This window comes from Haliotis rufescens, unplaced genomic scaffold (genome assembly GCF_023055435.1).
Source record: "Haliotis rufescens isolate VD_foot unplaced genomic scaffold, xgHalRufe1.0.p SCAF_4, whole genome shotgun sequence".
Lineage (NCBI taxonomy): Eukaryota > Metazoa > Mollusca > Gastropoda > Lepetellida > Haliotidae > Haliotis > Haliotis rufescens.
In genome coordinates this window covers 32,082,189-32,096,160 of record NW_025964112.1, presented here as the reverse complement: position 1 = coordinate 32,096,160, position 13,972 = coordinate 32,082,189, and the positions used below count along the sequence as shown (strand labels likewise).

General features: G+C 49.2%; 1 protein-coding gene across 1 annotated transcript in view; it reads left to right on the top strand.

The window, feature by feature from the left end:
• The window catches only part of LOC124149527 (dnaJ homolog subfamily C member 7-like), a 39,616-nt gene that overhangs the window by 7,690 nt on the left and 17,954 nt on the right, over positions 1-13,972 (top strand). Inside the window, exons 4-7 of the mRNA XM_046521177.2 lie at positions 393-506; positions 791-865; positions 1,210-1,328; positions 5,263-5,416. Coding sequence (XP_046377133.1) covers positions 393-506; positions 791-865; positions 1,210-1,328; positions 5,263-5,416 — 462 coding nt within the window. The remainder of the gene's footprint in view (positions 1-392; positions 507-790; positions 866-1,209; positions 1,329-5,262; positions 5,417-13,972) is intronic.

Below are 13,972 nucleotides of genomic sequence, written 5' to 3'. Positions count from 1 at the left end.
TTGTGTGAAGCCCATTTCTGGTGTCCCCCGCCGTGATATTGCTGGAATATTGCTAAAAGCGGCATAAAACCATACTCACTCACTCAATTAAGTGCAATAACCTTGTACGCGATGTTAAATCCCATGTCACCTCACCACCCAGAAGTAGAAATGTTAGAATGTGAACAGTACACAGGCTTAGATCCTACTGCACGATAAGTGAAACTATCGGAGGACTAACTGTTTTCTCCCAATATCTGGTTCTTTTAACAAGCCTCTAGCCTAATTTGTGCTTCAACTATATGCCTTCTACCCTTTTTGGAATTAAATTGTAGAAATAGAATGACTTTTTTAGGTTCATTGCCAATGATATATGTTCCTAACTATGGGTGAATTGCTTGTGTGTGCTGCAGGCACATCTCCGTGAGGCCAAGTGCCACCTGGCCATGGGAGAGGCTGCTGCCGCTGTACGCAGCTATCAGGAGGTGCTGCAGAGAGAGGAAGGAAACACGGTCGCTAAAAATGAGGTTTGTACTCACTTAGCTCTCCTCAATCCCATAGATCATACCTGATTAACCAATTAATTAAACTTTACTCAAGATTGGCTGTCATGTTGTGTTAACTATCTGTGAAATTGGTCAATGTGCTGCTGTTTTCAGTGAAACAGTGAAATATCAGATGTTTTGTGTATGGGTAACAAAATAAGCCAAGTACACAAAATGTGTCAAGGGTGACCTCCCTTTGGCTTTGTTCTGCAGCTGGAACATGACATGCTTGATGAAGTGTCTAGTGAGAAACTTGATTGTTTCAGTTGCAGTCAGCACAGGGAGTGCAGGAGTATGAGGATAGAGCAGATAAAAGCTTTGAGAAAGGAGATTTTAGGACGGTATGTGATAATATTCTTGTTTGGTTTCACATTTGCCTGAGTTAAATTGTCTCTCATAACACAAGGAGACATTGAGTTTTTCATTTGCATGCTTTGCTGAAGACAATCTTTGACAGGTACGATACTGATTTGGCAAAAACAAACATGAAACAGTACCAAACATACTGCTTGAGACTGTCATACAATTTTGAAGTTCTACATTAATTGCTTCCAAGCACTAACGAGTATGACATAATGAATTTCATGATAGGTTAGATATGTTACTGAAGAGAACACAAGGTGTCATTGCGTTAAAACCTCTACTCCATGGTATGTTGAAGCACTATTAAACCATTGTGTTGCAGGCTGTGTTCTGTATGGACAGATGTATAGATACATGTCCTGCATGCTGCAAGTTTAAGATCAGGAAGGCTGAAGCCCTGGCATTGTTAGGACGTTACCAGGAGTCACAAGAACTAGCCAAGTAAGTTGACAGGAAATACATGCAGGATTCACAGACACAAGCTTTTGGTTACTAAGTACCAAGGATTCTTTTTGAAATTGGATGCACCTGTCAAAACACAGATCCACATGGTCCAGCTTGATAGCCAGTTTGGTCTTTAATTTTCTAAACATTGACTTCAACAAATAATTATGGATTTTGGACAGATTCATTTCATAGACAAGTCTCATGTTGACAGGGTATACTTGCGAACAGAAGAGGTAGAAATGTTAATTTTACCTTATCCTCACTCATACTAATTTCCTTTTCACTTTCTTCTTCCCGAAACATAGTGGAAATTCTTGTGCAGTGTACCAAGTGAACAGGAAATATCTCACACAAATGCCCTCCTCTCACACTCAAGCGCACCGTAGACACTTGACCAACCAGTCTGACTCATCACTCCCTTATTTTAGCCCCAGCTTGCTGGTGGGGAATTTTCTTTTACTCTTGTAATTCATGCCATCCTTAATCAATTTGCCATTTCCAATTAAACATTTGGCTTGGATTACCTTTTTTAAACATTCCTTAATGATATTCAATGGTTATTTTTTAAATTTAGCATAGAATTTCCCTCTTTTTTGGCTCTTAAATTTTCCTCTTGTTTTCAATATGAAAACGTGTACCACGTGTCTGCATATCTCCAATCATGATCCACACCCAATTGGTTCAACCGGTATGCCATACAACTGTACCTCAGACGATAAATGCGACTTCTGCTCCCCCTTGGCTCAAGAAGAATTTGCTGAACACATTTACGTACATTCATGCAGGCTCACTTTCAAGCAGCCTCAGATTGAGACCCTCACCCTATCTGCTCAAGCTGCGTTCCTCAGCACTGCATTGGGGAGAAGAGATGTAGTTACTGCACTCCTTTGGGAGAAACAATATCTCTTTGTGGTGCAGAGGTGGAAGATGTACTGTAAGAGGAAGGAATCGTCACGATCTGCCTCTACCTCTACCCTAGGTAGCAAAAGTGACAACATCCTTTTGAAGGGCTCTACGAAGTCGAAGAAGAAGTCTCCTGCAGTTTCCTCTGCCCCCCCAGTTCCTGCAGAAGAAGAGTTCAGACTCGGAAGAAAGATCCATTTCTACACAGCCCACCACTTCCATGCAACGGACCACCTCCATGCAGCCCCAGACAGTGGGTCTATCACTATCTACACATGTTGGCAAGCTCCTTCATGTAGCCACCAGGGAATGACTAAGGACCAGGCAGCCTACCCCATCAACATCATTCTCTGAGTTGATTTCACAGATCTCACGCCGTTTGTCTTCAGCTCCAAACCCTAGCACCTTCATGCAATCATAGACCTTCATACAGGTTCCGGCCTTCATGCAGCCAAAGGCCTTCACATAGGTCCAGACCTTCATGCAACCCCAAACCTTCATACAGGTTCCGGCCTTCATGCAGCCACAGGCCTTCACATAGGCCCAGACCTTCATGCAACCCCAAACCTTCATACAGGTTCCGGCCTTCATGCAGCCACAGGCCTTCACATAGGCCCAGACCTTCATGCAACCCCAAACCTTCATACAGGTTCCGGCCTTCATGCAGCCACAGGCCTTCACATAGGCCCAGACCTTCATGCAACCCCAAACCTTCATACAGGTTCCGGCCTTCATGCAGCCACAGGCCTTCACATAGGCCCAGACCTTCATGCAACCCCAAACCTTCATACAGGTTCCGGCCTTCATGCAGCCACAGGCCTTCACATAGGCCCAGACCTTCATGCAACCCCAAATCTTCATGCAGGTTCCAGCCTTCACATAGCCACAGACCTGTACAGAGGTTCAGGTCTTCAAGCAGCCACAGACCTTCGTGTAGCCTCAAGCCATCATGCAGCACCCTATCTGCATGCAGCCTCCAGTGTTCATGCAACTTCATGGGTTCACTCACCCTCCAACGTTCACACAGCCTGCATTCTGATAACATTCCTACTAGCTATACAGCATATCAGACGATACATGAAAAACTTCATGCAGACTACCCTTTCAACGTCAACTTCTAAAGAAAATTCTTAGTCCTCACTGTTCCTCTACAGCTCTGAACCCTAACGGCTCCCATCTATTTCAAAATGAGGATGTGTTCAAGCTTGTATTTCAAGGAGGTAATCCATGCCATTGGAAGGAATATACCTCCACCTGTGAAGAAGACCAGGGCTACCAACTTCTAGTTTCAACTCAGACTTCTTCTCTTAGTTGGAGCACTGACTTCTTACTGAAGGGTGCTACAAAATCTAAGAAAAGCAAGTCTTTACCGTCAGACCCTGGCTAAAATTTTCAAGCAGTAGTTAAGAAGATTTTTGCGTCCTCTTAAAGCCGTCTCCCTGCACGACGATGCATAGATAAACGAAGGCTCACACCTCTGCAAAGATGACGTTATCATCCACGAGTGAATCCACGAAACCTCCCTCCTCTAGGAAAGAAAACACCTGCACGCAACCCTCCACATTGCAGCATCAGCAGGTTACCAAACCTTCGACAATGTCACAGGTTCTCCCATTTTCAAATCCACAGCACAGGCCTTTCAACCACACACTCTCTGACCTTCCTGCAGACACAATCCTCCATGCAGACATGGACCTTCGCACAGACACAGTGCTTCACGCACTCGGACCTTCGCACAGACACAGTGCTTCAAGCACTCAGACCTTCGCACAGACACAGTGCTTCAAGCACTCGGACCTTCGCACAGACACAGTGCTTCATGCAGACTCGGACCTTCGCACAGACTCAGTGCTTCAAGCACTCGGACCTTCGCACAGACACAGTGCTTCACGCAGACTCGGACCTTCGCACAGCATTCTCCTTTCGCGCCACATTCTACCTTCATGCAAATTTCAACATTTGCGCAACCTGTTCCTTTTTCCAAGAGTGCTGTACACTGATCTAGTTGCTAGACCGGTGACGGGATTGTCACCAGTCTCAAGATCAATACCCTCGTCTTAACAGGGAAGATCATCACAACATTAACAATCCATTAGACATTCAACAGAGTCGTCATTTACTACCTGATACCAGGTTACAGAATCATGGTTCACAACTATTATTATTATCACCTACGGATCCAAACCCTGTTATTGTGATGCAGTCTCATCACTGCTTCAATCTATCTGTACCAAGAGACCTGGAATCGATTTGTAAAGTCCCATTCAGTCCCCCCATGTTGATATTGCTGGAATATTGCTAAAAGGGGCTTAAACGTTACCTCACTCACTCCCAATTGCATGGATTGATGCTCATGCTGCCAATCACTGGATTGTCTGGTCCAGACTCAACTATTTTACAGACCACCGTCATATAGCTGGAATATTCCTGAGTGTGGTGTTAAACACTCACTCACTCACTCACTCACTCACTCACTCACTCACTCACTCACTCACTGCTTTCCTCCTGCATCAAGCTGACATGATGTTATATAATTGGAAACTGTTGAAAGTAGCATTCGACCCAACTCCCCCACCCCCCCACCCACCCACTGAAGTAATGTGGATTAGCTGGACAAGAGGATCTGCATGCATGGGGAAGAGAATATTTGTGTACATGGTGAAATCAGACAGTAACATAGCAGTATTTATTGAACAAACGTTTAACCTGCCCTTTGCCTTGATAAAAGACTAATCACCTGTAGAAATCTCATCATCTCAGACAGGAATGGAACTATATCACACTCTTTAATGTTCAGAAAGTTAGAGGGGTTCTTGAGTATTAACATTATAGTATTTGGAACAAGGGCCCCTCAAATTTTTAATTTGTGACAGGGTTGTGACAAGGACCCCTTGACTTTCTTGCTTAATTTCAAAAACTGCTTGCACCATGCTTATTGTGGTAGTCTTCATGTGTGTGATACCTGGTCATTTTGTCACCACAGTGATCATACAGGTTTCTCTAGTCTGTATGTTTGTTTCCACAGTGACATCCTACAGCGAGGGGGTATGAACGCTGACGCCCTGTATGTGAGGGGGATGTGTCTCTACTACCAGGACAACATAGAGAAGGCCTTCCAGCACTTCCAACATGTACTTAGACTAGCGCCCGATCACCAGAAGGCCAAAGATATTTATAAGGTGAGAAATAATGCATTCTTTGGGGAAGAGGTTTACAGTGCCTCATGCCTGTCATGACGGAATTCCCCTGAGAGGGTACAGAAGCCCAAGTCATTCAAAGTATTTAATGTCTACCAGTGTTTAATTGTAGAATACTTGTTTGTTTTAATCTTTGGCCAAACCTTCTCCATAATCTCAAGTGGCTAAAGGGATGGTGTCAATCCTGCTGGGGTCCATGGAGGTAGCTAAGGTACTGTAAGTCCCCATGGTCCCAAGTATGGTGGCCTCACTTTAGTTGCTGGTGATATATATATAGCCCAATTACATTAAGTAATACGTTACCACTGTTATACCGAGGCTGTTGTCTCCCACAACTGCTGCTATAGCGAAATCTACCACAGAGATCTCAATTACCTCATGCAGCACGTGCGTAGCCACCTAGCTGCCATGTGACACCCTTCACTCTTGTCTCCTTCGTCTGCTTAGCAAGACGTGTTTTCTTCTGCTGAAGCGTTCCTTGAAGATTTGGTGATATTTATTATAGTTTATTCTCTAATAAACTGTGCTTTTATGGGGCGTTGCGGTAGCTACGCTTGGTTATAATTTTCCCGCCAAACGGAAAATTTTTCCCGCCCTTTTTTCTATATACTTGCGGGGTTCGCGTATGCACGTTGTGTTTTACGTTTCCCCTGTTCTTGTATGTTTTGGGGGTTAACATAACTTATTTCTTTAATAAAAGTTATATGTGTATGTTATATGTTCACATTGCTCGTTTATTTTCTTGTGAAAATGTTCGTTTGTGAATCATTGTGGTGCGTGCGTTGTAACCATGTTTTGTTCTTTGTTTATAGCAAACAATCAATGTCTGACATGGATATGTCCCCAGTATCCACCCCCTCTACCCCTGCTCCTCGGAGTTATGGGGTGTGCAGAAAGTTTTTGTCGTCCCGGGATCCCCACGATCGTTGCCCGCGGTGCAGGGTTCCTTGCGGGGACACCCGGTGCATCCTGTGCGAAGGTCTGGGGCCTGCGGATTTTGAGCGGTACCGGCTGTACGTACAGTCCGTCTCCACCCCTGTGGTGGCCGGTTCGTCCGGTCGGGGTCCCCGTGCGGGTACCACCTCCTCGGCTGCGGCGGATCCCCTTGCGGCCCTCGGGCTGTCTGGGGATTCCGTCGCCGCATTGTTGTCGAAATTTGTGGATTCCAAGCTGGCGGCCTTATCGCAAGATAGGCCGCTGGCTGTTCCGTCCCCGGCCTCTTCGGTGGCCGCGGGGTCGGACGCGGGGTCCACCGGTAAAGCGGCGGATCTCTTGGCGGCCCGTGTGCTGTCCGGGGATTCCGTCGCTGCATTACTTGCATAACTTGTGGACTCCAAGCTGGCGGCCTTATCTCAGGATAGGCCGCTGGCTGTTCCGTCCCCGGCCACTTCGGTGGCCGCGGGGTCGGACGCGGGGTCCACCGGTACGGCGGCGGCTCCCGTGGTCATCGGTCCTTCCCCCGAACCGTTGCTCCCGCTATCGGTTTAGGACCGCGTGGCCATGGTTTATGACCTCTTTGAGGACATGCCCCGGCCGGTACCGCGGGGAATCCACGATTGTGGGTTCCTCCGAGGTATACGATGAGTCTTCCGACACGGCTTTCCCCGCATCAACCTTGCTGCGCGGTTTCAAGCCTTCCTTGGAGAACGCCTTCGCGGCGGCCTCCGGTCGGGGTCTCCCGTTGCCTCCGATGTCGTGGAGAAAGGGTTTATTCCCGGTACATGACCTTGCCTTTCCCGAGGCTGGTCCTACCGCGGAGGCCCATGTTGAGCGGTTGGGTGTCCGTGCCCCACCGGCTGCTACGGTAACGCAAGCTACCTTGCACCAGCTGGACGCCCTCGCTCGGCACTCCATGTCTCACGGAGACACTTACTTGGCTGCAGCGGCCCGTCTGGTCGAAGGTTCTCCCACGGACCGTGACCAGCGCATTTACAACTGCCTGCTCAGTTTAAATGCTTCCCTGGAGTACGTTGCCGAGGACTCTCGGCACACACTTGCTCTTGTTGGGTCCCTGCATAGGCGCCTGGGTGCCGCTCCTAACCGGAGCGCGCCCCAGGCTGCTGCGGCCTGTAGGTCTAAGGGGTCGGGTTCTTCTTCCTCTGGGAAGTAGCCCCGCCCTGAGGGCTCCGGTATGGGCAATCAGCTGCCCTTTCGCGGGAAGACGGGGAACTGGGGGAAGCCCAAGTCGTCGACGGACGGCAAGGGCCCCTCCAGGTGACTCTCATTGGAGGGGTTCGTATGCCGACAGCGCCAACTTCGGTTGGCCCTTAGGCGAACCCGAGTCACTTGGCCCTGGACAGTTGCGCCTGTCGCAACCTGTCAGGGCCCCCTCTCCTTCCCCAGTGGGAGCCAGACTCCAGACTTACTGGGAGAATTGGGAACAAGTGTTCGACGACCCGTGGGTGGTCAACACGATTCGGTACGGCTATCGGCTTGATCTCAAAGCGAATCCGCCGCTCACCGTTGCCCCGTTGGCAGGTTTCGATTCGGAAACCGATCTTCCCATCCTCGCCGATGCCATCGGCAGGTTGGTGGAGAAGGGGCAGTACGGGAGTTAGCTCTACCAGAAATAACACCGGGGTTTTACTCCAGGATATTTCTCGTTCCCAAGTAGGACAGTGCCGAACTCAGAATGATTCACACGTCCGCTCCCTGGCTGTTCACCCGGTTAACCACCCCCATAGTGGGGTTCCTCCACAGGAGGGGTGTCCGGTACTTCGCGTACCTGGACGACTCGCTAGTAGCAAATCGAATGACGGACACCCTGTCACGCCATCTCGATTTCGCACGTCGGCTCTTGGAGCAATTTGGGTGGATTATCAATCTCCCCAAGAGCGAGTTAACCCCTTCTCAGAACTTGCTGTTCATCGGAGGTCGGTTCAACACGGTGTCCCATCGCCTCTTTGTCCCCCCAGACCGGTGGCACAAAATTCAGGCGATGATTGCCAAAGTCTTAGCGGTGCAACAGACTGTTCACTTTTGGGAACAGCTGTTAGGGCTACTTGTATCAGCCCAGGACTGCACCGCACGGGGTCGTCTCCAACTCCGCCCGCTGCAACGGTTTTTAATCCAGTTGTTAGCAACGGAGGTGAACAGTGCGACCGTCGCCCTCCCGGATCGGCTCCGACCGCATCTGGAGTGGTGGTCGGTCCCTTACATTGTCTTATCAGGAGTCTCTATGCGGCCCTACCGGGCCACGTTGACCCTGTATACAGACGCCTCTCTAGTGGGCTGGGGCGCCCATCTAAAGGGGGAGGTGAGCTCGGGGCTGTGGTGCTTAGACGAACTAGGTCTTCACATCACTTGTCTCGAGTTCAAGGCAGTGATCAACGCAGTCAATCACTGGAAGCATCGTCTCGTCGACGCCCGGCTCATGCTGGCGACCGACAACACGACGGTAGTGTCCTATGTGAACAAACTGGGGGGAACCCACAGTCACTCGCTACTCGATCTCACGTTCGAGTTTTACGCTCTGGTGGACAGTGTCCCGTGCCAGATACGCGCCCGTCACATCCCAGGTGTGCGGAACGTACTGGCCGATGCTCTATCGAGGCCTCAGGATCCGAGCCCCACAGAGTGGATGCTGAACCCAGTAGTGTTTCAGTGGCTGTGCGAACGTTTGGGTCGTCCGATGGTCGACCTGTTCGCAACGCGGTTCAACAATCAACTCCCGTTGTTTGTATCACCAGTCCCGGTCCCGAGGGCCATCGATCACGATGCTCTCGCGTTAGACTGGACGGGCTTGGTCGCTTATGCTTACCCGCCGACAGCGTTGATACCACACATTCTAAGCCGGCTCCGAGGAGTTCGCTGTCGAATGTTACTGATCGCGCCCATGTGGCCGAACAGATCGTGGTACCCCGACTTGCTGACCCAGGTCACGCAGTCGCCACTTCCACTGCCTGTGAGACCGGATCTCTTGATCCACCCTCACACCCGTCGGCTTCATCCAAACGCAGGGCAGTTCAATCTGCACGCGTGGATGTTGTCACCGAGCGTCTGAGGAGTAAAGTTTTTTCTCGCCGGGCGTCTCGGGCATACGTTAGTATGCATCGTGATTACCCAGAAGGTGTATAATGCACGTTGGGTTATTTTCACGAAGTGGTGTTGTAAACATCACATTCATTCGCCAGATAAGGTATCTGTGCAGGATATTGCTCGTTTCATGTCTCACTTGCGAGAGACCCGGAAACTCTCCGGGGGTTCCATTGCCAACTATGTCTCGTCCGTTGCTACGGTACGGGACGTTGCTATGGGTACCAGTCTCTCCAAAGAGCCGGTGATACGGGGTATTATCAAGGGTTTCAAACAGCACGATCTTAAGAAGGGCCGCCTTCGGGCACCGGCCTGGGATCTTTCCCTAGTGTTGCAATCACTTACGGAAGCTCCGTATGAACCCTTGCATAGTGCTTCGTTCCGGCATGTGACTTGGAAAACAGCATTTCTCCTCTCCTTTGCCACGGCGGCACGTGTATCCGAAATTCATGCACTCGATGTCGCCAAGGTACGATTCGATAGGGGTGACGAAGGAGCGGTCCGCCTGGGCCTGCTCATGGGCTTCGTCGCCAAGAATCAGAGAGTCGGGCAAACGGAGAGAGAATTCACTGTAAGATCACTCAAAGAAATCTTACATCCTGCTGATACTGAGGACAGAGCGCTGTGTCCGGTTAGGGCCCTTAAGTATTATCTTAAGGCTTCGAATGAACGTAGACAAGGGCGTGACCGTCTGTTCATATCGTGTAACCCTAATCGCACGGTTGACATACCTCGCAACTCGATTGCGTTGTGGCTTCGTTCTGTCATCAATCTGGCGTACCGGTCTCGGGGGTTACCGGTAGCGGGGTCAAACCCGCACGAGATCAGGGCGCTAGCGGCAACATTTGCCCTACACTCGAATATCTCTGTTCGCAGAATATTACGAGGTTGTTACTGGCGTTCTGACTCGGTTTTTGCCAATCATTACCTCAAACAGGTCGCTGATGCCGTCGTGGAGAGTGTGCACCGTCTTGGCCCGCGGATCGCGGCGCAAGCGGGCACCTAAGGGGTGTGCCCAGCGCAATTCCGAACTCCTCAGGCGTCTGACCTTGCACGGTGGTCAATCTGGGTCTACTCCAATGTTCCCACTGCCGTGGGTACAGGAGTTGGGGTCCCGCAAACCAGCGCACTCACACCACAGGTGAGGGCGGCTTTTTGTGTGCTTTGTCCTTATTTGTATTTTGACAATTATGTCTTTAATTGTCTGTCGTGTATCCCAACCTTGTGATGCATGCTTACAAATACTGGAATTAGGTCACGCGCCTAATGCATACTTTAAGTAGGCTTGCTCTGGGATATACGGTCTGAATGAAATTAATTTCCCTCTTTTCGACTGTTTAACCTGATCTAAGATTAAGCTCACGCGGATACAGTGTTCTCATCCGCTGCGGCGATGAAATACCTATCCAGTGGGGCCGTTTGGAGTCACCAATCGTTTTGGCAATGACGATTGAGCCTTACGGTATGCGCTTGACAGTGCTTTGGTATTCCTATAGGGTAACGCCTAGCTAGGTGCATGCGCATCGAGTGCTTCCGCCTTGGTGTTTACTTCCGCTGGTCGGAAGGAACGCTAGCAGTCAGGATTCGGGTTGTAGGTGCTCCCCACCGCCTACTGTGGTAGTCAGCCTCGGTATAACAGTGGTAACGTATTACTTAATGTAATTTGTAGAATTTTCCTATTCGGAATATTCTATAAGTAATACGTTACCACTGGGCTGCTGCCCGCCCGTCCGTCCCCCGAGCACTTGCTCTCGCAGGAGACAAGAGTGAAGGGTGTCACATGGCAGCTAGGTGGCTACGCACGTGCTGCATGAGGTAATTGAGATCTCTGTGGTAGATTTCGCTATAGCAGCAGTTGTGGGAGACAACAGCCTCGGTATAACAGTGGTAACGTATTACTTATAGAATATTCCGAATAGGAAAATTCTACAAATTTTATGCATTGTCTTGTTATGAATAGTCATATTTTATGGTTATATACAGTCAAGTCTCGTTAATCTGACACTCGTTAATCCGACAATCGGCTTTATTCAACAGTAATGATGGGAACCGATTAAATCAGTGCTATTTAAACCCGTTAATCCAACAGTCTCAGACTCTGACTCCGACACACCTAAGTTGCAACGAATTACAGAAGTCACTCATTAATCAGTCTCGTTTATCGGATACAGTGATCAGCGTATTCCGTGGTCATCTGCCCGCGATACACAGCCCATGTTTTGATGCGAGACGAGTCTGCTGTATCGATAAACTTGCTTAACAATAAACAATTTATGCTTTAAATAAAGAAAACAGGATTAATCACATGCTTAGATTGCCTCAATCTCAATCGCTATCGTCGAGGACATTACAGGTCACATCAGAACAACCTTTCACGACCTATGACCGACCAATGAAATGACTAACAGGAAGTCAACGTAAGCCACTTAAAGAGCAGTTTTCTTAGCTTTGCGGCACCAGTTTCAAACTTGCAACTTCCATTCCAGACTATGCTTTTTAAAGTAATTTGCATAAGTCATACAGTCCATAATAGTTGTTTTGTGTTGAGCTTGATTAGAAAACATATTCCGTTAACAATGTAACATAACAATATGAATATTTCATTTTTAAAAATTTTTTTTTACATGCTTGTATCGTTATCTATCGTGTAGTTGTCTGATTTTCGATCACAAACGTTGATACTTCTTAATTTCATTTATCCGATATTCTCGTTAATCCGACAATGATATGCAACCAACCATGTCGGATTAACGGGACTTGACTGTACAAGTTTTAAACTTACATCTGTGATAATCTAATTACATTAAGTAATACGTTACCACTGTTATACCGAGGCTGTTGTCCCCCACAACTGCTCTTATAGCGAAATCTTCCACAGAGATCTCAATCACCTCATGCAGCACGTGCGTAGCCACCTAGCTGCCATGTGACACCCTTCACTCTTGTCTCTTCGCTTGCCTTCGCAAGACGTATATATCGACTACTCTGCGTTCTACCAGCCTCCTGCTATCCTTGGTGATATTTATTACTGTTTCTTAGCCCTAAGTAAACTGTAATTTACGGGGCGTTTGTTATACGGTGCTTAGAAAATTTTCCTGCCTAAATTTTCGCGCCTTTTTTCGCTACTAACGGGGTGCGGCATCGGCACTTTGTGTTTTCCGTCCACCTTTAGTGGTATATCGTGGGGTGTTTTTTGCATCACCTATTAATATATATATGTATTTCTATAATATATGTATTTTATGTATTCGCTATTATCGTTTGTTTTTCTTCGGAAAATCTACGTTTGTGAATATGTTTGGTGTGTGTGTTGTAACCATGGTTTGCTTTTTGTTCAAAGAACAATGTCTGACATGGAGATGGATTTGTCCAGCAACCCGTCTACTCCTATTACCAGGCGCTGCGGCGCCTGTCAGAGGTTTTTGTCGTCCCGGGATCCCCACGATCGTTGCCCGCGGTGCAGTGTCCCTTGCGAGGACACCCGGTGCACCCTGTGCGAGGGTCTGGGGCCTGAGGATTTTGCGCGATACAGGCGCTACGTGCGTTCTGCTATCACTCCTGAGGTGGCCGGTTCGTCCGGTCGGGCGCCCAATTCGGGCACTACCTGCGGATCCCTTGGGCTGTCCGGGGATTCCGTCGCTGCTTTGTTGTCTAAACTGGTGGACTCCAAACTAGCGGCCTTATATCAGGATAAGGCCCTGGTTGTTCCATTCCCGGCCCCTTCGGTGGCTGCGGGTTCAGACGCGGGGGTCACCGGTCCTTCCCCCGAGCTGAAACTCCCGTTATCGACTAAGGACCGTGTGGCCTTGGTGTATGACCTCTTTAAGGACATGCCAAGGCCCCAGCCGGTACCCCGGGGAATCCACGGCTCGGTGGGTTCCTCCGAGGTTTTTGACGAGTCCGCCGACAAGGCTTTTCCCGCGTCAACTTTGTTGCGTGGGATCAAGCCGTCTTTGGAGAAAGCCTTCGCGGCGGCCTCCGGTCGGGGACTCCCGTTACCTCCTCTGTCGTGGAGAAAGGGTTCGTTCCCGGTGCATGACCTGGCCTTCCCCGAGGCAGGTCCCACCGCGGAGGCCCATGTGGAGAAGTTGGGTGTCCGTGCCCCACCTGCTGCTACAGTCACTCAAGTGACTTTACAGCAAATGGACACCCTCTCTCGGCACTCCATGCTTGCTATGTCACATGGCGACACCTACTTGGCGGCGGCGGCCAGTCTGGTCGAAAGTTCCCCCACGGACCGAGACCAGCACATTTATAACTGTTTAATCGCTTTGAATGCAACCATTGAGTACGTTGCCGGGGCTTAGGCCTTTCTTTCCGGCACGTGCCATTTCTTGAGGCGACAAGCCACCAACCAAGAGGTGTTACTTTCGCAGCCTTGGTCTGCGCAGACCCTGTTCAATAATTGGATCCCTGGTGTTCTAAAAGAACAGCAGTCTGCTTCGTCTGCTGCGGCGTCGCGGCATACGTTGGATCTGGTTGGGTCTCTGCACAGACGCCTGG